The 25,414-nt window shown below is 39.6% G+C and overlaps 2 protein-coding genes across 2 annotated transcripts in view; both read left to right on the top strand.

Annotated features, from left to right (window-relative positions):
• znrf1 (zinc and ring finger 1) overlaps nt 1–16,111 on the top strand; it is a 68,711-nt gene extending 52,600 nt beyond the window's left edge. Inside the window, exons 3-5 of the mRNA XM_046036324.1 lie at nt 9,736–9,841; nt 12,562–12,654; nt 14,303–16,111. Of these exons, the coding sequence (XP_045892280.1) occupies nt 9,736–9,841; nt 12,562–12,619 (164 nt within the window). The 3' untranslated portion in view covers nt 12,620–12,654; nt 14,303–16,111. The remainder of the gene's footprint in view (nt 1–9,735; nt 9,842–12,561; nt 12,655–14,302) is intronic.
• Nucleotides 16,112–20,135: 4,024 nt separating this feature from the next.
• gins3 (GINS complex subunit 3) overlaps nt 20,136–25,414 on the top strand; it is a 9,890-nt gene continuing 4,611 nt past the window's right edge. The window contains exons 1-2 of the mRNA XM_046036325.1: nt 20,136–20,402; nt 21,019–21,252. Coding sequence (XP_045892281.1) covers nt 20,232–20,402; nt 21,019–21,252 — 405 coding nt within the window. The 5' untranslated portion in view covers nt 20,136–20,231. The remainder of the gene's footprint in view (nt 20,403–21,018; nt 21,253–25,414) is intronic.

The raw sequence follows: 25,414 nt of genomic DNA on the forward strand, positions 1-25,414 counted from the left end.
CGAATATGATCTCCGTCCACGCCAGCGTTTTAGCTGCGTATCAGAGCTGATCTCCGTCTATACTAAAACAACTGAAAACGCACATCTGGTGGTCGTTCACGTACACTGGGCATGCGCGTGCCGGTGTAAACATGAAGCAGATGGTCTATTCTGTAGTTACAGAAGATTTGGCAAAAGAATAAAGTACTAGAGATGAAGAACCACATCAGATTTTTTTTGCATGGACCAATAACGAGCTGGGACTGTTACTGAATGTAACACGGGAGTTAAAAGCTGCTGTGACGCAGAAACCAGACTGGGAGTCGTCACAAAGTAAATACGGCTACATGCTCATTACAAGTGTAGACTGTAAGTGTTATTTGCACGGTACAGAATATTTTAATAAAAATACCAAATCAGAAACTCTGTCAGCAGCATCCTGTTTCTGCTTTGCATGACTAATAAGACCCAATCAGAGAGCCAAGTGTCAGCGTCTGCGTCATCGTTTCTAAAGTCCTCCGTTTTTGCCCGTCCCCACTTAAAATGCTCTCCAGAGTTTTAAAACAAAAAACAGTGTCGGCAGTGTTTTCAGACTTCTCCGTTTTAGTCTGGACGGGAGGTGCAAACGTAGCAAAATTCGGTATGTGGATGGAGCCTAAATCCCCCCGAGTAGGCTACTCTGCTATTTGACTGGTATAGTCCTTCAAGAAATTGTAAACCACTGCTCTAAACAATTTATTATTTTATCTGTGTGGTGTGGTTAAATACTAAAAACAGCACATTTACATAGGATGGAGATGCTGAGAGACTCCTGACATTTTCACTGCATACCAAAATCAACTAGGGGAAATTATTTCACAAATGATGCTAAATGTTCCATCTTTGCTGCTCTGAATGAACAGACACAAACCAGTTGTGTGGGTCTCTCTGCTTGCCTACTGTGTGTGTCTATGTGTTGATGCAGGCATACCGCGCATTAGTTTATGTGAAGCAGGTGAGGGTTATAGGTAGCACACTGAGTCCACGTGAGCTGACCACTGGATCTTTTCTGGGCTTTGACTTTGCATGATGATATTTTAATGCCTCCCACTAAATATAGCCCACATGCACAGAGAGAGGGAGAGGGGGCCACACACAGAAGCAAGGGGGCTGGTATGGAGACACAGAAAGCAAGAAAGTGCATGTGTTAGAGAGATAAAGGTAAAGAGACATGCAGTTTGCCTCTTGCAGCTCAGGTCACCGCAGGGCACAGAAAGATACAAGAAAAAGGGAATTGAGTGCTGTGATTCAGAGAGGCAAAGAGCGACTCCTCTAACTCATAATTGATGTGAAGGTGTTGGTTGCCAAATGTCTTTTGGCAAGCCAGCAATGGGGAGAGACAGCTGAAAGTCAAGAGGGAAACAGGGGCAAGTGAGGAGAGGGCTGATGATTGAGGGAACGGGGAAAGTCAGCAAGACCTGAGAGCACACACACAGATTTATACTTGTCTCATGCCATTTCTTCAGATTCTGATCATATTCTCATTGGTTACATATGCCTAAGGATGTAAATGTCAGTCAGTCCATCCATCTGTCCGTCTGTCCATTTGTCAGTTTCAACACTTTATCCAGAGAAGGATATCTTGGCAACTACTGTCACACTGCTATAACATTTAACATTTTCATGGTTCCCAGAGGATAAAACCAAATGACTTTGATGACCTTCTGTCCTTTCTCCGAGTACCTAGAGGTTGGAGGCTAAGATTGCCATGAAACTTTCTTTCAGCACAGCCATGCTCCCCAGAGGGTGAACCATTTTTATGTTCACCCTTGGAAACACTCCATAAAATGTTCCTCTTGTGCAGAAAATTGCAACTTTTCACTTTACCACTCTCATTAGTGTCACTTCAAGCAGCAACATGCCGCTGTTTTCAGTGAAAAAGCTCGGCTAAATGCTCTGGACATTACCTTGACAGCATCGGTCGACAGGGACAGGTACAGACGTGAGATAGTTAGCGACTAGCTGGTGAACATAGTGGAACATTTAGCTGCTAAAAAGCCAGATGCAGATTAAACCATGATAATGTCCCCATCATGAAGCTTGCTGAGCATGTTCATGCTCCCAATGGATAAACACTTTTGATTTCAATTACCCCATAAGCTTTTCTCCAACACAAGCTTCAAGATAGACTGTAAGAATAGAAAAATCTGAGGCTGCCCTTCCAAGAAGAATGACTGCAGAAAGTGCCACAAATGAATTGAGTGTCTCAACAACTACTGGATATATTGTCATGAAGTTTGGCGCACACATTCATTTTCCCCTCAGGATAAATTGTAATTTCCAGTGCTAATGAACAAGTCAAGTTTGGTCTGACACGCTTTCAGATGAATGAAGGAATCTGCAATCAGTAGTTGACGTATGTACAAGTTTTCCATTACGGTATCCTTCACAGCTAAGTACTTTCTGCTGGTATGTGACAAGGTTAAAACTGACTCTGCATTGGCCGGGAGTTGAGCCCAGACCTCCAGCGTGGCAGGCAAGAATTCTATCACTGAACCACTGATGCTTGAAAAAGCTAACCTGTAAGGGTTTCTGGTGGAATTCTCACTTGGCCTCTGTGGCGGTGAGAATCTTACCACTGGACCACCAACGCTTAGTGAACTAGTCTAACGTGGAATGACACTCTTTCAGGATTGAAGACACACCTGGTATTTGGCCAGTTTCAAATCCACATACTTCAAACAATAAAAGCCTTCAAACACACTTTCTCAGTCACCTTGATCTTGACCGGATAGCCATCAAATTGTGTATAGAAGTTCATGGTCCCCTCAGGATACATTGTTATTTCCAATGCTAACTTGGCCTCCGTGGCCATGAAACAGCTCTTGTCTGTTATTATAAAGATTGCAAATATAAAGACAAAACATATGGGTTACAGAATGGATTAGCACACGCAGGTAGCAGGTGTTGTCTGAGCTACAGAGAGAGCTGGAGGTGAGTAAAAAGTGTTTTGCGGTGAAAAAGTAGCTGCCTGCTCTGCCAGCTGCCTGCTCTCATTGGCTGGATGAAGATGTCGAGTTGGCTGACTCTTCTAGATATTTGGCATGCTAGATATCTGGCAGACGTCGGCGATGTGTCAGATATGTGTCGGGGTGCCGTTTTGATGCGTCGTGTAGTTCACATATAACAACTGGCGACCACCAGTCGACCGCTGATTTCCCCACGTTCACAGCCTGACGGTCGTCAAGCTCGGCGAGCGGCAAATCGGACTAAAAATCGCTCTTTACAAGTTGCAGTCTCAGGTTGTTGTGCTGTTCTAGTGGGCATGGACCAACAACATATTTTGTGCTTTTATTTGGAGGACCACTATATTGTTAGTTCTTCAACACTTTCATATGAGCATTGCAGATACTCAGTGACCACTACACTTTAAGACTATTCCTTAGTATTGTACAGAATGTTGTACTGCAATGACCTAGTTTCAGGTCCAAAAAACTGGATATCGAGTCACATGCTAGTACATAAGCAGTCAAAAGCTCCCTTATGTATCTTCAAGATCAGGACAGGCTTCATAAATGAACAGTAAGATTTCCTAATCAGCTCTAGAATTCATCGGGAGTCAGTGGAGGTTAGTTAAAACAGCAGTGACATGCTCCTATCTGATCCAGTTAAAAGCCTTGCAGCTGCATTTTGCATTGCAATCGATGTAGAGAGTTTTGGCTGAGGCAGGACAATGATGAGTTAGGGCTCTAACTTTATCCAGATGACCTCATTTTTTAAAGATTTCACGGGTGAAGGAAACAAGCATCAACAACACTCTTCACTTGATTATTAAAGCTGGGGTCAGATGTTGACTTTAGATTTAATACACTTTGCACTCGCCGTCAAACGGGATGCAGACTTTTTGAGAGTTGAATAATCTCTGAGCGTTTCCTGCTTGGATTTGAATGCTACGGATATTTGAGGAAGAGGAGGAGTAGAGCTGCTGTGTTGTTATCAGACAGTGTATGTAGATTCCTGCAATTTAATCCGGAGAACTCTGTTGGAGAGTTGCTGGGTGTTTTCAGGGGGTTGACGGAGGACAGAGGGATAGAGGGATGTGCTACAGTGAACACTAGAATAAAGGAGGGGGGTCAAAAGAGCAGAGAAAGATAGAGAGAGGAAGGAGAGAGGGAGGAAGAGAGAGGGGTTATGGGAGTTTGTTGAGGAACTAAGCTGATTTGCAGTCAGAGCATATGTGTTCTGTCTCTTATTCCATCTCACAGTCTACCCCCTCTTCTTATTGGCCCCAAAAAGAGGATTTATTTTGTATCAAGGCAATAATGTGTGACATTTTCATATGAATAAATGTTAATGTTGGTTCCCTCTGTGGCAGTGCAATAGTGATTGAACATCTATCCAGTTGGGTTGTAAAGCATGCATTTATTCAAGTGCTGTAATTCTGTCACTTTATTACAATTTCATTAGGCTGTACTTCATTTGACAGTGATCTTTTTGCAGATACAGGTTATTATTCTAAACACTGTAAAAACAGACCCTTTTTCACAATTACAAACAATTATGACATAGTTTACTGTGAATTTTTAGCAATACAAGCTGCGTGGCTCCAGTGATGGCAATGTTGGCGTGTTGGTCCACCTTTGACCAGACTGAAATAGCTGAAAAAATCATTGTCAATAAATTTAATTGTCCTGATGAATGCTAACAACTTTGGTGATCCCCTGACATTTCTTCTAGTGCCACCATGAGGTTCACATTTCTTTTTCTGTGTCTTTGGTATCCATGTCCCCTACTAAGATTAATTGTAAAACTCTGGTCATCTTTTGACTTTTCATCTCTTGACCAAATTCCTGCAGAACTAATGACAAGGAGGCAGGCAGAAACCAAATCCAAAAGGCACAGGGAATAATCTCCATAAATAATAAGTCCATAAATCCGAAAAGAAGTCAAGAAACACGGGAAGAGAACACAAGAGGCAACAGCAACCCTTGACAATATACGAGACGACTAACACTAAACAGCAGGATGACACAGTCTTAAACACACAAGAGGGAAGTGATTAATGATACCGATTTCAATATTTGAGGATTTTAATATCCGACATGCCGATATTATTTTTTCCCCCTTCTTTTCAGAAACAAACAACATGAACAAAGATAATTCCTAACATTTGTTGTTATGAGACCTCACCAAGATAACATAACAAAATGCACAAATGAGTACACAAAGTACAACAAAAAATATATTAAAGTTTTGATAAATAAGAGTCAAAACTACAAAAATATTTAAAGATTCATTGTAAACTATAGAGTACTACAACTAATGAACATTAAAAGAAATAGTGTATGTCGCCAATTGTGTGGGGCTGCCGAACAGAAGCTATAAATGATATAATACTAATATACTACTACTAGTACTAACAATAATAATAATACTATATATTTCTCATGTCATTACAATTATTATATTACATTATAATGATAAACAGGGCTCTCCCAGATGGGCAATATATTATTTGTCATGTAGTTATTACCTCATAATCTGCCACAAGGACTATTGTCAGTGTAGCATATTCACATTTATCCCTTTACCAGCACTCTTTAATTCTATCCAAAGATTCACAATTTTTTCAACCACCGTTTATGATACAGTGAGCCAGAGAAACACTGCTCTTGAATGCATCTAATATTACATGACTGTCTACAAAAGGACCTTCAAATTTGAGATTTCACCTATGGATTTCACACGTTGCACATTTGAAAGAGGAGCCAGATAACTTTGTATGGCAGGAAGTTGTTTTAGATACTTGTTCAGCTCACATTTATTTACATGTCCCCTCTGGTTTAATAGTTTCCAACGCACCGACTGTAACTACAGACAAGCGACTCGCAGATATATTTAGATTATATTTAGAAACACTATAGTTTAACTGCTCATTAACGTTAGCGCTCTTCCACTGATAAACATGGCATTAGCTAGCTTTGTGAGGAAGCTAATTTAGCAATGTGCTAAATATTTAGAAGTGATGAACTAGATAGAAATGAAAGGACTGTTCACTAGAACTGGACCATTGTTTCAGAAATAAATCGACAATCACATTTGTCAACAGCGTAGCCTCCACCACTCACCTACTGTAACATTAGACATACTGCTTTGACCCGGGAGAGGTCTGTGACAAACGGGAGGGTTAGCAAGTATGGTTATGAATGTTTTCAGGAGAGGAGAAGTGATGCGGGCCATTTTTATAACAAATGACCAACTCGCCGGTAACACAACCACTCTCCACTCTCCCTTCCTGTTTGTGCATTCTCCTGTAGACTCCGGTCAGCTGATTGTGTTGTGGTGCAGCCAGGTTATCAGGGGAGTTGCAGAGCGCCCTCTGGTGGGCAAACTATGCAACACTCGAGACATGAGTGAAAGATCCGACTGTTTTTTTTAAATTGCTAATAGTCTTTAATAGTTTAATAGTCTTTGATCTAATCAGTTGTTACTAGTAAAACCGGAATAGTTTCTAGTAGCTAATGGAATAGTTACTAGTAACTAGTAAATAAGTCATAGTAGCTTTAAAATAGCGACTAGTAAGTTTTAAGGAATAAATTTGAAAATGGCTTGCCATAGTAAATCAATTCTTTGAATTCTTTAATTCCCACATTGTTTACACCCTGTTTATTAGCTGGCAGTTTTCTTTACTGCCTTGTAAGGCACATTTCTATGTTTCTTGCGTTACCGCCACCAACTGTCAATTAGTGGAAAAGAAAACAAGCGGCAGAATATGTATCCCATCTCATCATGGGTGCATGTGTGTCCTGGTGTGTATAGATCACTGCTAGATCATGAACTCATCAGATGGATTATCAGTTTTCTGTCAACAACAGAACTTAGAGGTCATAAATGGTCTAGCATTCAAATCCCTTTGTCGTATCAGCTTCCAGGGCTGTATCCTTGTTCTCCCTTATTCTTTTATCTTATATACAGATGATTGACATAATAAATACAAATATCTCCATATTGTGAAATGTGTTGATGACAGTGTTCTTCCATCTCCTCTTAGTCAGATAAATCACATGGGCCCATACAGCTATAGATCATTAGATTAGATTTAAATGTATCCATGCCCACAGAAATGATCATTTTACCAAACGACAGCTGCTTTACATTCCTTTGTCAAAATTAATTACAAGGTGTCATTAACCTCAGCTCCAAAACTATTGGTAAACCACAGGTCTCTTTCTCACATAATACTGAACATGTCCTTAAGAAAGTAAATATGATTATCAATGACCTCACACATATTCTTTATGAATTCTTCAAGCTAATTCCATAATTGCTTTTTACATTACCTGCATGTAAAACCAATATAAGGATGTTTGGTTTTATTGCAGAAGCCGAAAGGCTTGTGAAAATCCTTAATTAAAGTGATGGTCAGTGAACGCTGTCTGTGCACTGATAAAATGTGCCTTTATGGTCTTGGAAACTGTTGGTCATCACTTTGCTTAAATCTTTACACTCAGATTTGTATGTGTTATTGTGTTGCGTATATTGTGTGAATGAATTGTTTTGCGTGGTTTTATGCTTGCAAACCAGCTCACCTTAAATAATGGGCTTTAAGGGAGAAATAAAGCATTTTGAATCGAATACCTACCATGAGTGAGCAGACAAAGAGAAAAGTAATGAGCAGTCAAAGAAGGAAAAAAACTGGTAAAATATGCCAAGTCAGTTCAGCAACAAAGATGACAAGGAAAAAAAGAAACAAGCTGATATTTGGTGACGAGCTGCGACCAGCTCAGCTCTGAATTGACTCACTGTGGATTAGAAGCTAGGGTTTCTGCTTCTGCCTTACCAACCAGCCAATATCAAACCGGAGCAGCAGCTGGCTGCAGAGTCTTTGTGGCTGTGCCCCACAGAAATAACACGTTGTACTATGTCATCTGCTATAGTTTCAGGTTTTTAGGTTTAGTGTTGTAAGTATAAAAGGAGTCTGTTTAAACAAGTCACTTAACTACACTAAAGACACAAACAGAGGAAAAGAGAATCTGCATGTCCAGCCGATCAAACCAGCTACACCTGAAGCAGCCGCAGCTGCAGCAGGAGGCTCCGTCAGTAAAATCAGCTGATCGCTTAATTGATGTGATGGAACGCAGCGATCGATCAGTGACAAGTGATGTGAATAACAAATGAAAATGTATGGGAAGTGTTAAATGATAGATGGAACGGAAAGCCAAGCTTGTGGTGATAAACTTGCAACAGTGACAAACATGCCTGAGACCGCAGCCATGTGAGCGGCTGTTAAAATCAGCGTGGACTCGGCGCGTGCAGGCCTTTTTTAATATAGTTTATGGTGCAGGCACATAAGGGAAAAAAGGCATGCTCTTCTCTTTCTTTCGGTGTGTTGCTTACGTGTTTTGCTGCAAGCAAAACCATACAAATAGTAATTATTTGCTGGGATCTGGTTACAAAAAGTATCGACTGAAGTACTGGTTTGAATGGAGACGATCGATTCTTCTCGAACTGGGCTACTGTAGGCCTACTGTTTCAGGTGAAACCATAAAGGTATCGAGTAGCGATACCCATCCCTATAGCTGTCTAACCAACAGTTTTATATATATTGTTATGTTTCTTTATGAATTTGTTCCTTCATACACTTCATGCCACCTACCACCGAAATACAGCAAATAATTGAACTGTACAGGCCTTTCACTCTGGTGCCAGCAGCTGAATGTAACACAGAGGTTCAGAGGTTAGCCCCCAAGTTAGCTACAGACTGCTTGTTAGTTGTAGCTAACTTGGGGGTAGCTACAACTAACAAGCAGTCTGTTACACAAGTAATATTTATTTGCTTTTCATTAATTTATTTGTTCCTTTAGTATATATTTTCATTTCTATTTTAGGTGTAGGGTGTATATATTTTGTATACTTAAGAACTTTGGTATTTTTTATTGTTATATGTCTGCATTGGTTGGCATATTGCATGTGTACTGGTGAACTGATTTATTGATATGCTGTACATGTAAGTGCTATATATATATATATATATATATATATATGGTCCACTTTTCCCTAAAGCAGCAATTTTGAAAGCTGTCTGTGTTTAAAGGCCCTGAAGACTCACTTCCTCAGTCAGCTTCTTTCTCTCTGAATTAAAACAATTTAAAACAATTTTGGTCAGTTGACTTTTTTTGCATTTCTGTTTTTCTCAAATACAAAAGGTTGATGTCATGTACTTCTGCACCAATCAGGATTTAACAACATTTAAATCTGAGTCCGATGACAGTTTGAGGTTTGTTCGGTTACTGTCAGTCAAGTCTGATTAAACCACACCCAGAGAGTTTCAACTGTTTCAGTTTTCACCTGTTAAACATGTAATAAATAGTTATCCTGTAAACTGTATTTTAGATATTTATATAGCCTTATACTGTACAGAGACTATTCAAGACTTTTAAGAGGCTGCATTCATTACAGTAAGTAGATTTTTGGAAATAAAAATATCTAGTGGTGAATTTCCATGTGATGGACGCTGTTATTTTTTATACAGTGGAAACAGACTCCAGGCTCCTAATTCATCTTGAAATTCCTTGTGCATTTTCATCGATACTAGCAAAATCTACCCACTATATCTACTTTGTGTAATGCACCAACCTGCTCTCCTTACTGCTCTCTGCTGTGTTTGATATTCTGTCGGAGTCTGAAATTGTTGCTGTCTGGTGAATACTGATACACGTTCTGCCCTGTGTGTGTGTGTGTGTGTGTGCGCACGCGCATGTGCGCCTGCCACTTTAGATGATGTGTTGGCGAGGGATGCCGGTGAGTGTGTGATATGTCTAGAGGAACTGCAGCAAGGGGACACCATAGCCAGACTGCCGTGCCTCTGCATCTACCACAAAAGGTGACACACACACACACACACACACACACACACACACACACACACACACACACACACACACACACACACACACACACACACACACACACACACACCAAGAGATTTGAATCACTGCCCGTTATATCATTTTGCACTTCTTCTAATTAAATCCACTTACTGCACTCCAATAAAAACATTCCTTAAATATGAACAGTACTTGTTGCCTTTGATTTAGGGGTTATTCATATTATATCACTGGGAATGAAGGTGCTGCGTGTAGCATTTCTAAACATCGATACATCACTGTCAGATTAACTGTGACAGCTTTGGATAATTACCATAAACAAATGAGAGCAGACTGCACACACTAAACACACTAAAAAGATTGTTTCATATGCATCACCTGAAAACCCTGCTTGCTATGTATAAATAGCACCCTCTTCCTGTTTTTTTTTTTGTTTTTTTTTAGCATGAAGCAATTTGGCCAATTTCCCTTTAATATATTTTATATATTTAACATAAGCCCAGACAGCTCTAATAGAGGTTTCCAATTTTAGGTGATCATCTTACGTGTCTTTAAGCTCACTCTGTACCTTTAAGCTCAAATCTGTCAACACAAACTAGAAATAATGTTTGAAGGACTTGAACAGTGTTGTGCATTTAGACATAGCTTCATTGTGTAAGTATGAGTTTACTGTAAGCTTATGAGTTCAGGTTTATGGGCAGTATAATTACTAAAGCACTGGGCTTAAAAAATACTTGCCTTGAAATCACAGTCTCATCCATTTATGCTGCTTTTTATTTTTATTTCTGCTTCACTACATTTCAGAGGGAAATAATGTATTTTTTACTACAATTTACTACACATTGCAGAGTAATATGGATTGATCATGCACCCATGTATGAGTGGATATGTTTTTATTAGAATTAGTATTTGAAAGCCAGCATTAATATCCTTGGTTCCACCCATTGTATTTTAGGTACTTTACTTGGCTACTTTATATTACTATTCCACCACATTTCAGAGGGAAATGATGTACCGTTTACTAAACCCAGCTCATCTAACAGTTAGAGTTACTTTACGGAAAAGACTGACTGGATTCCACACGTTTGAGTCTGTTATGATTTATATTTGCACCACATTAGCAGTAGTATCCTGTATTAATAATGATTATAATACATTTTATTTCTGTATCGCTTTTCAAGATACTCAAAGACACTTTACAATAAAACTGGAATATTATGGGGTTGCAATGCAAAAGTGGCTTTTAGAGGATACCTTGTTTCAAAAAACAGTTGAAATCAGTTGAAAAAGGCAAAACCATAGAACTGTTTTATTTTACTTTACATTTTCTGTGACTTTATATTTCTACTTCACAAAACTCTAGAGAGACATTTTGTACTTCTTTCTAAACTACAAATTTCTGACAGTCAATGTAATGTTGCGGGTTAAGACTGATTGAATTTCACTTATGTATGATGGGTAAGTTGTAACTGCAATTACAATTTGCATTCACATTAGCATTAGCATTAGCATTAATATCCTAGGTACCTCGAAATGAGGAATATATTTTATTATCATACTGCATTACTTAATATTGAAATGAATCCATGTCAGAAACATTTAAAGTTTTAAGTGAAGTACCCTAATTAATATGTTATTGTTGTTATCACAACACATCAGTGACGTGGAAATTTGATTCATTTTAAGATTTGCTGTTATTGTCATTATTCCAATGTGCTTCATCAGGATGATTAGACATGTTTTTGATATTTATTTTGGATAAATTGGTAAGTTTATTGAGTAATAGGCAACTTTTCTTTCTTTAGCATAAACAAAATTAGTCGTTAGATTAATCGACTTGAAAAATAATCGATATTTACAGCCCTACTGATTGGGTCTTGCAAAGCAGAAACACAATGCTGCTGACTGGGTTTTTGACATCATATTTTTATTAAAATATTCTGTACTCTGCAAATAACACTCATCTGCCTCATCTGCATGTCGCTGTTTACTTTGCAACAACTCCCAGTTTGTTTTCTGACGCCACACTCCCGTGTTAGAGAACTAACAAACCAAGCGGGTATCCAACACCTTGATAACGACCCCACAGAGGTTAAATAGCTGGGCCTCCCTGCTGTGAAGTCAGAACTGGAGAAGCCTCTTGGATGAAAAGCGAAACATCTTTGAGTATTTTCAACCAAGTCCAGTTGTCCTTGATTTCAACCCACCTTAGATAATGTATATAATAGCATTTTTTACTAAACCCCATATATCAGTCAGCTATGTAGTTAGTTACTTTGCAGATAAAGATTTTACATGCTTTAAAAATCAGATCTTTTGTTTTACATAAAACCACCCAACAGTATATAGTGGTGTAACACTGCTGTTATGTTTCCTTCTGGATCTCATTTACATAGTGTGTACACTATTGTGTATGTTCTACTAATGTGGGAGTCCATGGAGGCCTTCCAACATGCCTACGTGTTACTTTAGCAACAATCCTCTGTGGTACTAAAACCAATTAAGACTACAGTATAATTCAGTTCTTATCTCTTTATCAAATTTCTAGTTTTATTTTTATTATTCCCTCTGTTATTATTATTTTGACTATGACTTTTTATTAGCCCTGATGACTGACCTTTGATGAGTCAACTGAGTCAAATGTTTTTCCTAAGTGTCATCTGTATTTGCAGCTTGTCTTTTGACAAACTAACTTAATGTCTCTGTGTATCTACAGCTGTATAGACTCATGGTTTGAGATCAATCGATCCTGCCCCGAACACCCCTCTGACTGACTGACCACCAGGCCCACTATGAATACTCTTTCAAGGTGAGACACACAGCACATGCACACCACTGTCTGAATGCTAATTATTGCAAGTATAAGACTTTGCATACAAAGATGTGGTTAATTCACTGTATTCCTCGATTAGTATGATGGATTTGATGGATTTGATAGATTTGACTGGATACAAATTCATTGTAGAAATAATGACATATAATTTTAAGATTAATGTTTCAATCTTGAAGGTGAGAAATTTAAATTTGTACAGCACCTTTCAAAGACCAAGCGGTGCCAGGTTATAAAACTAGCTACAATAAAAGATAAAACAGAGAATTGCACATTTTAATACTGTAACAAGAGTCTACAGCCATTCTAGCGGCTCTGTGAAGCTGTACAGCACTGCTTTGGGACAAATGCTAACGTTAGTATGCTAACACGCTCGTAATCAAAATGATGATCAAGCTGATGTTACGAAGGTGCGTTTGCAATGTTCACCATCTTAGTTTAGAGTGTTAGCATGCTAACATTTGAGAATTAGCAACAAACACAAAGTTCCACAGAGTAGGGCTGTGCAATTAATCGAAATTTCCAACAATTATGAAAGCAAGTTAATAAAAAATTAAAATCATCCCTGAACCGCATGCTGTTTCACAATGACACTCGTTTTGTCTTGTGTTATAAATCCAGCGCATCCTTTCCTTTATAGCAGCGCCCCCGCTAAAAGACCAAACTCCCTTTCAGCAGCTGTGATGTTTACTTCAGCTCAAGCTGAGATGACGGGGTTAAAACTGCTACAAGTTGCTAGTCACCATTATGAGATTCAGCCTATGGCATTTTGCACCTCATACATTAGCCTAGCGGCTAGCGGACTTTTCCTCTCCCCTTTGAAATTTACATAATAATTTGTGCTTATACTAAACCAGGTGTGTTAAGCCTTGCTTTACCTGGTTCGTGCTTGTGAAATATTCTCTGTGTCCCCGTCTTCTAACGTATTACTGGATTTATACTTTCCTCTCCATTGGTTTAAGTAACTGCATCTCCCGAATGAACTGAATTTCAGCGTTGTAACATAACGAGGTGTCGTCAACTCAGATACTTCACCTGTCACCTGCTCTGCTCCACTCCATGGTCCAGCAAACACACACACATAGCGGTGCTGTCTTAGTCTTGGCTCTACGATGCTGTTTAAACTATTTGATTAATTTTTTCCATTTCAGGGGATATTTTGGATAATGCATACTTTTAAAAAAAATGAAGCATTGAATTTAAAAGTTCAATAAATGCACGATGTTTCCTGAGTCAATCAATACTTCTTAATTTCATTTATGACCAAAATAATCGTGATTATGATTTTTGCTATAATTGAGTAACCCTACCATCGAGCCAAGCTCCTAGCATGTCTAAAAATAACATACACGCGGACTAAAATTAGAGTTAAAGATACCCAACATTGATAAACTTGGTCTTTTTTGTTTGTTTGTTGAAAAAGTAATATATCCATACACTCTCTTTCTGTGGTACACTCTTATACTCATATACAGAGTTTCTGTTAAATTACACAAATGACTAAATCTAACCATTTTTCATCTATTAATATGTTGCTTTGTAAACCAGATATAACTACAAGTCACGCATCATTTTTCCCCCTCTGTCTGTTTGTCTGTGCCCCGCCTCTCCTCCTCTGTGCCTCCAGGACATCTCGTGGTCCTGCCATGGATATCTGGACACAGACGCAACCAAATCTGATGAAACAATCAAAGCGATCAACACGTACTTATTCTGACAGATTCTATCATCCTAACCAAGATAATTATTCCTCGTGAACTGAACCAAAAAAACGTGAAACCTTCGTACATTAAAGGCCCTTCCCCCACCTCAGCGCTCCATTTAACATCTGCTGAAGAGACTGCTTACAAACCCGCCCCAAGCGCACTTCCATCCCTCCCCTTCCACTTTTCCAGGCTAACAGAGTCCCTTACAGGGCTTCATCGGCCTCAGCTCCCCCTCTAACTCAAGTGGCCAGTTGCTTCCCTGATGTGCTCAGGTCATCGCAGGCCTCCAGCAACTGGCCTTCCATCTTCTATCTGGATCCAGGCCTGTCAGTCACTGGTGTCCAGCCCTTCCATGGCCTTAACTTGGGAGAGGAGAGGAAGTAGAGCAGGGAGGGGGCAGGAGGGAAGAGGAAGAAAGCCAAACAAGGAAGACAATGAGGATCAGAGGGAGGAGGAGGAAAACAACGAATGAAGGATTGTTGAGTTGCAGAAGCTTGCTTTGAAAAACAGACTTGTACATTATTTGGTGGGCTTCTCATCTCAGGACTCCAACTTTGTGACGTCCTCTCAAAACAGAAAGGGTGTGCTTCTTTCTTACAGTTCTTGCCTCTGTTCTGCGCCCATCCTTGCCAATTTGACTCATTATGATCAAATCAGACAGTCCCCAAAATGCTTCTTAGATCCGATTTTTGCGCATCTGGGCAGGCAGGGAGGGATGGAGGGTTAAAAAAAAACAAACACATAAACTGGGATGTCAGCTTGTCTTGTATGTACAGCATGGAGGGGGGTCATCTAACGATGGACTGGGGGTGGGGAGGAGCAGTCTGAGCATGCTCAGTTCCTATTGAGCAGGAGGAAGGGGCCAGCAATGTAGTTTACGCTCCTACTGTGTGTGTGTTTGGGATGCCCCAGTGTCAGGCTTCACCCGGTATGTGTATGTACACTATGTGTGTGTGTGTGTGTGTGTGTGTGTGTGTGTGTAGGGTGTGTGTGTGTGTGAGCTTGGAACCGTGACAACATAGCTTTTGCTGAAGCCTAGTCTGTGTGTGTGTGTGTGTGTGTGTGAGACAGCGTGAAAGGTCACTGTAGAAGGCTGACTGGGACAGTGCTGTGTGTGTCTGTATATTGAAATGTTTACAGTCTAGATGTCCATGTTCCCTGTGTGTGTGACTGGCAGTCCTCCCTTTACTTTGCTGATGTTTACAGCTACAGAGAAGCGACGTGACATATTGTAAATTACATATGTAACCTCTCTCGGTTCTTTCTTTTTAGATCTGCCAGATTTTTCATGTGATCATGATTAGTCATTTTCTCGTGAGAGCCTCGAGTGTGAGAGCGCGTGTGTGTTTCCGTGCATATGACTGTTTGTGCATGTGTGTGTGTGAGTGTGTGATTCAAAAGGCGCCTATTGGTCTATGCTACTGTTGGTTCCCCACGTTGTGTTTCTGCTAGAGTAGGTCTGGCTGACTGCGACCGGAGACGTGAGCAACTCAGACCCGAAAAAGGACTCTGTAGTCCCACTGTGGATCCACTCAACGGGGCTTATTTATTCATTTGTTCATATTTAACAATATTTGTTTAATATTTCAATCATGTGAGGTGTTACTCACTCTTCAGAATGCCAAGAGCTGATGTGTGAAGACTACTACAAATCAACATACAAACAAACTGCATTTACAAAGCTACTGTAAACAAATGGTGGAATAAATTGTGCTAGATGACAGACTCTATTTTCAACTCTCATTCTGTGACCCAGATACAACATATACAAACTGAGCAGCACTGGGTTTCCCATGAAACATCTTAATCCTGAGGTTATTATCGTCCTATAGACACACTCTCTGTATTATACTTGTATATTAATGGGACATGGTGTTACAGCTAAGGAAGAATCCACCCTTGAATCATCTCTCACTCTTACATCAGTCAGAAATGTTCAACACACTCCAGGAGTTATTTTGGGAATGAATGTGATGTATCCACTTTCTCTAAACAGGCTGTGTGTAATCTTATTTCATTTGGTCATTTTACTACACGCGCTCTCACACTCGAGAATGCCTTTTGACAATTGACAAGGAAGGGGCTGTAGAGGGGGCATGTGTAAATGTATAGAATGTGGTTACGACTGTCTCCTGCTATTACCACAGTTACTTCTTAAACTTCCTGCAATAATAGTGGCCATGCTGAGAGAGTTGTTAAATAAAAATAAGTAAAAAAACAAGTTTTCTTTAAATGATTTCCTCAGTGTTCCTCAACATGGATAATTATGAAAGGATCATTTAACAAAACTATACTCAAAGCACTTCAGAGTGAAGGGGGGTGAAACATAGAGGTTTATGTGATGGCCACAAGTTTTAACTATTTTATTTTTCTCATAATTGACATTTCTACTTACATTTTAATGTACTCAAACTTGTATCTTACACATTAGGCATTAGATATTTTCTAATGCCTAAAATAACTCTTCCCACCTTGTAACTCTTACTCAAAGCGTGACATGTTTTGTGGCTGCAGTGCATTCTGGTCTATTGAGGTTAATCAGTACCCTTGATTCTAAAACCTCACTCACAAATCTGCTAGCAAACTCTATTATAGATACTGGAAATATCCCAGTTTGACATCATTTTGTTTGGCTAACTATCAATGGGAAGTGATTCAATATACCAAACCTTACATTTGAAGAAATGCATCACAAATACGGTACATAACACGCTGCTGTTGAATCATTCAAGAGTGGATTCTTCCTCAAACATTTCTTCTCTCCATGATATATAATGTTGAAAAAGTCACAACGACAGGACATGTTGGTCCCAACTCTTGACTAACTAACCTAAAGTACTGTTCCACTGTTGTAAGTCAGTGTGTAAGAGCTGGACTCACTGCTAAGATGCTTTCAGGGAAACCCAGCTTTCGGGAGAATTTTCAGACCAAATCTTGAATGTTGGCAGGAAATCACTGACCAGCGCTGAGAGCTTCCCAACAGCTTCAGAGCACTAAGACTTTCATTCTTTCTTACAGATGTCATATGATCTAATATCTTTTGTTTGGGTTAGGCTATAACATGAGGAATCCAGCCAAAACCCTTGGAAGTATGTTTGTGTGTATGTGTGGGAAAAATAGGTATCTGCAGCCATCCACACTATATTTTGATCTTTTTAATCTCTCAATCTTTCTGATTCTTGAGGTATAACTTTGCACTAAAGTAAAATGATGGGTGGGGAAGTTGTCACCCCTTGCTTTTATCCTTTATTGCTCTATAGTCACCTTTATACCAGAACGGATGACATTTAACACAACTGAATGCAGTCAACTCCCAAAGGGGCATCTGTAGTGCTCTGAAGCTGACAGGAAAACTGCTTCAGATGTGATAATTTGGGAGTTAACCATTTACAGAATAGGGATTGCTCTGTACTCACACTGCGCTAGTCATGAGCATCTGTATTTCCTGCAAAAGATGGATGCCTAAGTCAGCGCAGTCCATTTTGGGAACCTTTATCATGAGAGCTTTTTCATAAACTTTACATGAAGTGTTTTACGAGGCATTATAAGGACTGTAGACATATAGCGTATGTATGAATATACTATTGTATGTTAGCTTAAAGCTGCTCTAGTAAAAATAATGCAATGGATTAAATGACTACATGTAAGAGTTCACTCAAGAATTATCACCAAATCCCCAGGCAACTGTTTTCAGTGAAGAAAGCTCTGAACACCCTGTACCTGTTCAGCTGACAGGCAAAGTTAGCGACTAGAAGAAGAAGACACATGCACATGCAGCAACACACAGAGAGATGTCAGAGTGCCGAGCAGTTGGGGCCACCTTTGGCAGTGTCCAGGAGGTGAACTGGCACCTCTACCACTCCGCAACTCTGGTCTGAGCTGGACTTGAACCGACAACCCTCCCAGCCTAATCCTTCCAGACTGAGCTATTGCCACCCCGAAAGCGGGGTGGTTCAAATGACCATGTGTAACGTGAAAGGTGTGACCTCTAGTGATGGATGTGTAAATAGGCAACAGTTTGCTAATAAGTTATACATAAAAACCTAAGAAGGTGATAATATGTTGTATGGTTGTGGGTTTTAGCTTGTTCCACTGCCCTCATGGGGCTAAACATTTGATTAATGCAGCTATAATAAATGCATTCAGAAAACAATTAGCATTAGAATTAAAATATATGATGGGACACAGTAAAGCTGCATTTGGCTTATAAAAATACAACTGTTTCTCATCAACAGTAGTTGAGACACTGTTAACAACAAATTTACTTTTTTAAAAATCTTTTTCTTCTGTCATTGACTGTCCTTATCCCACACTGGCTGGTCTGGAAAACAGGAGTATGCTTTGTGACCTCACTTTAAAGATTTATTAGAAATCAATTTTATATTTTATTCAACATTTGGAGCAGCCGTCATGTGATGTCTAATTCAGCTTTAGTGGGGTTTAAATGTGGTTTGAAATTGTTTTCGGCAGAAATTATTTTAATCCTACTGGAGATTTTTTCCTCATTATATCACATCTCACATTAAAGCACTTGTGATGATAATGTGGTTATGATGCCTCGTGAGCACCACTTCAAATTAAGTGTTACAAGCCTGGCAGCGCTGAGATCGTCCTTGTTCCTTATTGGGGCCATGACACATGGACGATTCGAGACAGAGGGCAATGTTAATTTGAGTAAGGATGGGTATCAGCATCATGGTGCGTAACAGTGGGCCATAAGAAGCCAAATAATAATGGTAACTGCTAACCTCATTGCCTATTTGTGTGACACACAATGTTCCCTGTGTATCATGGCCCGCAGCAAATAGAGGGGGATGATCTCTTTGGGAAATGACGTGCGCTTTAGTCTGGTTTGCAGAGTCTCTCAGACTGCTGCTACAGTCAACAGTAGGCCCACTGTACCTTCTGCCTGCCCACTCAGCTCGGACACACAGCCACAAGAAGACAGTACCTTCGTTTACTATGGCTTACTATTTCATTTGACCTCTTTTAGTTGATTTTACTTTGTGAATGGCTGCCTGCTTTTTGGGGCACCGACTAACATGTCTGATTACTTTGATGTGCAATCTGTGGGATGAGTAATAACAATGACATATAATCTATAATATTAAAAATAACAAAATAAGAAAGATGACTGACCTGTTCTTCCTGATTTGTAAAGTCATGGTAAAATGGGGAAAAATATTTTCCAGTATGGACTAGCTGTCATTTTTCATTTATCAACTGATAAATGTGATCAGGACAGACAGAGAGCGTAATAGAATAAGAGATTTTCCAATTTAGTTTAATGGAAATTCAAGGTTGACTGTGTTTGTTTGTAGTACCCTTATCTTCTATCTGTGTTATTATTATTATTATTATTATTATTATTATAGTTTCCAGCGTCATGACTGCTAAAAACTCTTAATTCAGGACACAAGCGGACCTTACATTTGTAATGGTAATATTCTGACCTCTAATGGCTAAATAAATAATTGCACCTGATTTTTATGGCAACAATAACATTTTATTTTGTAATTCATTTCACTGTTTTTGTGAAATTAATTACAACGATTGCAACAGTACATTTACTGTTTTACAGCTATAAGAAAACATGACAAAACAGCAACCTTTAGAACATTAAGCAGAAAAAGAGCAGAAAGGCGTGGACAGCAGAACATTTTGACTCAGTTCGACTCAGATTGAATCGATTGCTCTGGTCTAGACGTCACAGCAGTGCTCTGATTGGGCAACAGGTCTTCGCGCCAAAACAGCAAGGAGGCGTTGTAAACACAATAAGAGAGGTTTCTGCTCAATATTTCAGTAAATACATTTGGTTTAAAGCTACGTTTGGCCTCATTCAGCCACAAAATGGATACGCAGTCATATCAGTCTGTACAACCGGGGGTGGGGATGGAGGAGAATTTCCTGTCTCTCGACGATATTTTGCTCTCTCATGAAAGACTTCCCATACGGACAGAGTGCACTTTTCCCCGGCTGGGATTCTTGGAGAAGTCGAGTGACACGCAGGACATACCGGAGGTCGGTAAAGTTACTGAGGGAAAATGTATGAACGTTGTGATAGTGTTAATACATTTAGAGATAACTGTGTCTCTCAGATGTACAGGTCTTTTTTTTTAAACGAAACTTAGACCAAACCTCATTAAATACTTTGCAGTTTATTCTTACCCTAGAATTGGCACATATGTGGTCGAAAATAATGCAAAACGTCAACTTTATTATTATCTAGGAGGATATGTGGTATTCATGCAGGCATTGATTAACACACAGGCGACAATGGGCAGCAAAAATCAGTGGTCAAGGACATTAAAGCAATATATAAAACTAGAGGATGCTTACATTAATATAAATCCAACGTCATTGGCGTTAAGTCACAAATCATGGTGGATACTGTAAATTAAACAGGACCCAGCAGTGACATTTTATCATAACGAAATGTTGTATAAAACACAGGCTTTGGCCTACTTCACAGAAGACATTTGGAAATTTGTACAGTAGGAAAAGCACAGGCTTAAAGAAGAAAATGGATGATAGCTAAATTCCCTTTTAGCTGTTTCAGTTTGAGGGTCCTGGTATCATGCATGCCGGGAGCTCGGGGCCTTGACAATTACTTCAACTCTTATTTCCTTTATCTTAGGGTACAAAGATGGAGCTTCCTCTGTGGCTCTCCAAGGGACTGTACGAGAAGAAGAGGAGAGTGTTGTCAGTCGAGCTTCCGAAGGTGTACAGGGAGGGCTGGAGGACTGTGTTCAACGCTGACCCCAACGTAGTGGACCTGCATAAGATGGGGCCCTACTACTACGGTCTGGGATCCCAGATGCTGCACTTTGACAACCCAGAGAACCCAGAGATCGCACAGACGCTGCTGCAGGTGAACCACACGAGCAAACATGAACACAGAAAAGTTAATTGTTAAATATAAAAACTTATCGTTGGTATTGCCATTTATAATAGTACCCAGATCTACACTGGACCACCATTAACAAATAATAAATAAATAAATCAGACAGGGGTCCTTGTTGCACACATTACACGTCATTACAGTGATTTATCTACTTCATCAAGGACACAGCATGTTTCTGGAAAACTTTTAATGGATTTATGAAAACCCTGCATGACTATGCCCTCTGGGAGGTGAGACAAACCTGCAGGAGAAGAAAAAGTTTCTGATGGTGCTGGATATTTAGTAGGCTTAGTAGAACCCGGTGTGCATAGGTGTACAGTGTGTACAGATCCCCGCCTCTCTTATTGTCATTGAGAGCTAATGGTCAGAAATCTAAACTGTGACATGATGCAAGAATAACAATGTGGTATCACTGGTGAACAGACATGTGTGATGTTGTGTTTAAGTATACAGTTATCTGATCTGGACTCATTAATTGAGCTAGAGGGCAGGGAATGGTGGGAAATCTGCCAAGCAGCTGATGCTGCTAGACTCTGCACAGATTGCAGCTGTTTAATCAAGTCAAATATTATAATATATTATGTGTTGTCCAGTGAACATTATACAGATTGTGGTGCTTTATTTAAAGGACCACCACCCAGACATCTTTTAGGACGTAAAATACTAACTTGGAATAATAATTTGTGTCTGCTATGATTTTCCCACTAAAAAGGTTCAAAATGTTTTGGCACATAAGCCACCGGGAAATAACAAATTTTCATTTTTACACTTTGGTTTCTGTGGAGATTAAACAAACCAGATATAACATGTTAATTTTAGAGATGGCAGTAGGTGAATTTTGTTACTTTTGGAGCCAGGTTAGCTCTTCCCACTGTTTCCAGTGTTTTATGCTTAGCTAAGCGAACTGACTGTTGGTTGTTGCCACAGGTATGAGAGCGGTATGAGACTTCTCATCTAACTTGCCAGACAGCAAACAGGCCTATTTCCCAAAATGTCAAACTATTCTTTTAACAAGGTTTTGTTACACTACTTAGTGTAAAAATTTGTAATAGAAAGTGACGGCAGCTGCTTCAAGAAGAAGTAGGTTTAGGCGGTGGTATTACAGTAGACAAGGGTATTTAGAAAACCAGGCTGTTTTCTACAGCCTCCTATTATGGTCCTACTCACCAATCAGAGTGGGGAACATGGCGTGTACATTTTACAACAAACAAAACTAGAGGAAAACATGTGGTATAATGGCGCCAGCCGAAATGACACAGGCAGGTTTTGCGCGGCATGGAGCATTTCAGAATGACAGCGTTTTGCCTGCCTGACTTTGCTGAGTTGTTCAGATTTTGGTGATTTGTTCGGTTGTCCTTGATTTTTTTTTGCTTCTACCATGGTTAAGTAGGCTACGTTGTTAAATTGTTTATTTTTTATCTGTTTTAACTGTGTTTATTGTTGATACATGATCTGGAGTGATCATCCCGCCCCCCCCTTTTCCGTATATTTCCACCCGCGATCCCTTATCACGGCAGCAGGTGAGCCTCACCTCTGCTTATTAATGACGCAGCCTATAAAACAACTGAAACCAACATCTGCACCCTGTGTGTTCACCGTTGCTTTACCTGGTCCTTGTGTAAAATATCGCTGCAACTTGTAACCTAAGTTAATAGTCTAACTTACCAGTTTTTTTTACGGAGTGAAGTCTGTGCGAGAATACATGCACATAAGACGACTGCTGCCCCCCGCGTGCGCACGCGCACCCGATGACATTGTCCATCCTGATGTTTCATTGTAGACATCGCCCCAACTTTAAAAAAAATAAAAAATAAATAAAAAAATAAAATCGCAAATCAAATCATAATCTCAATATCTTGCAGAGATAAAAAATCGCAATTAGATGTTTTCCCTAAATGGTTCAGCCCTACTACACTCTACATTTACTGCTACACATCACTGCTCCCGCTCGTTTCCTCTGTTCCGCTGCGTTCACCTGTTGCTCATTGCCACTACGCACAAAAAAAAACAAACAGGCAACTTGATAGCGACTGTGAGTGGTGGGATAACATTACAGGACCCCTGTTTGGGAGTATTTTGGGTTTAGTCCCAATTATAAAGGGGAGCCAGCCTACATAGACAAAGCTGTGTGCACATCATCTCCGTTCAGCCCACTGGTGTGTCGGTATCTGCCACGGCAACGTGTGACATCGTGTCCTCCAGCAAGAATCTATAGAAGAAGGGCGCTTATATCCTGTTTGTTAATTGTTCAATGGGCTATAGGTATTTAAACCCAGCGAGACTTGTCTGAGTAGGCTAATTGCATTGTATGATAGTGTCGTACATACTACAGCGTAGGGGTGGGAGAAAAATTGTGTGTGTCGCTTTCTGTGCCATCTCATCCTCTGATGTTAGCTTTGCAGCAGCAAGTAGCATCAGTTTGCTACCAACTAATTAAAAACTGTTTCTTCCAACTAAGGAACATATCCAAACAAAGATCGATGGATCCAGGTTGTGGAATGCACTCCCCGCTTCGTTACGCACCTTAAACTGTGTTGTTTCTTTTAAAAAGCAGCTGAAGACTCGCAGAAGACAGGCGTTTGCTAAACATTAAGCTTGGTTTTAAAGTTGTCTGTCATATGTCAATGTGTTTCTGGTGTTAAGCTAGAACTGTATTTTTTTGTTATATTGTGAAGCACCTTGTGATTTTATCTGTGAAAAGTGCTATATAAATAAATTTTACTTACTTACTAATTACTTTGCTAATCCACAACCTACCTAACATTAGTTACATTACTTTATTTGCTGTGTCGTTGTTCACTCTATCATTGTATTTGTCATGGTGTTGCCAAGTTACCCCACTTTTATAATGCAGAGAAATATCCCGAGTTACAGTTGGAAATGCCATATTTCATTGAATTTACAAAACAAATTCTATATCTGGATATGTATCGTTATTGAGGTATGAAATGACCTACGTATATCGGGATATGATTTTTTGTCATTGCGCAGCCCTAAATATTGCCTTAGCAAGAGCACTTTTTTGTTTGTTTGTTTATTTTTTGTTTTCCACTGAACCAAAGGTCACAATTAGAGAAAAATAATGAACTGTTACAATTACAGTGTCACATTTTTACTAAAGGAGTATTTTATTATTTATTTTGTAGATTTGTTTGATTGTTGTTTGACATACAGACGTGCACACGAAGAATTGCGTGCGAGAATGTCAGTTTGTAATGCACAGTTGAATTTCCAGCCTATGGTAAAGGATTTGATTTGAAGTACAGGTGCTGGTCATATAATTAGAATATCATCAAAAAGTTGATTTATTTCAGTAATTCCATTCAAAAAGTGAAACTTGGATATTATATTCATTCATTACACACAGACTGACATATTTCAAATGTTTATTTTATGTAATTGTGATGATTAAAACTGACAACTAATGAAAGTCCCAAATTCAATATCTCCGAAAATTAGATTATTACTTAAGACCAATACAAAAAAAGGATTTTTAGAAATGTTGGCCAACTGAAAAGTATGAACATGAAAAGTATGAGCATGTACAGCACTCAATACTTAGTTGGGGCTCCTTTTACCTGAATTACTGCAGCAATGCGGCGTGGCATAGAGTCCATCAGTCTGTGGCACTGCTCAGGTGTTATGAGAGCCCAGGTTGCTCTGATAGTGGCCTTCAGCTCTTCTGCATTGTTGGGTCTGGCGTATCGCATCTTCCTCTTCACAATACCCCATAGATTTTCTATAGGGTTGAGGTCAGGCGAGTTTGGTGGCCAATTAAGAACAGGGATACCATGGTCCTTAAACCAGGTACTGGTAGCTTTGGCACTGTGTGCAGGTGCCAAGTCCTGTTGGTAAATGAAGTCTGCATCTCCATAAAGTTGGTCAGCAGCAGGAAGCATGAAGTGCTCTAAAACTTCCTGGTAGACGGCTGCGTTGACCTTGGACCTCAGAAAACACAGTGGACCAACACCAGCAGATGACATGGCACCCCAAACCATCACTGACTGTGGAAACTTTACACTGGACTTCAAGCAACGTGGATTCTGTGCCTCTCCTCTCTTCCTCCAGACTCTGGGACCTTGATTTCCAAAGGAAATGCAAAATTTACTTTCATCAGAGAACATAACTG

Source organism: Micropterus dolomieu, linkage group LG22, assembly GCF_021292245.1.
Source record: "Micropterus dolomieu isolate WLL.071019.BEF.003 ecotype Adirondacks linkage group LG22, ASM2129224v1, whole genome shotgun sequence".
Lineage (NCBI taxonomy): Eukaryota > Metazoa > Chordata > Actinopteri > Centrarchiformes > Centrarchidae > Micropterus > Micropterus dolomieu.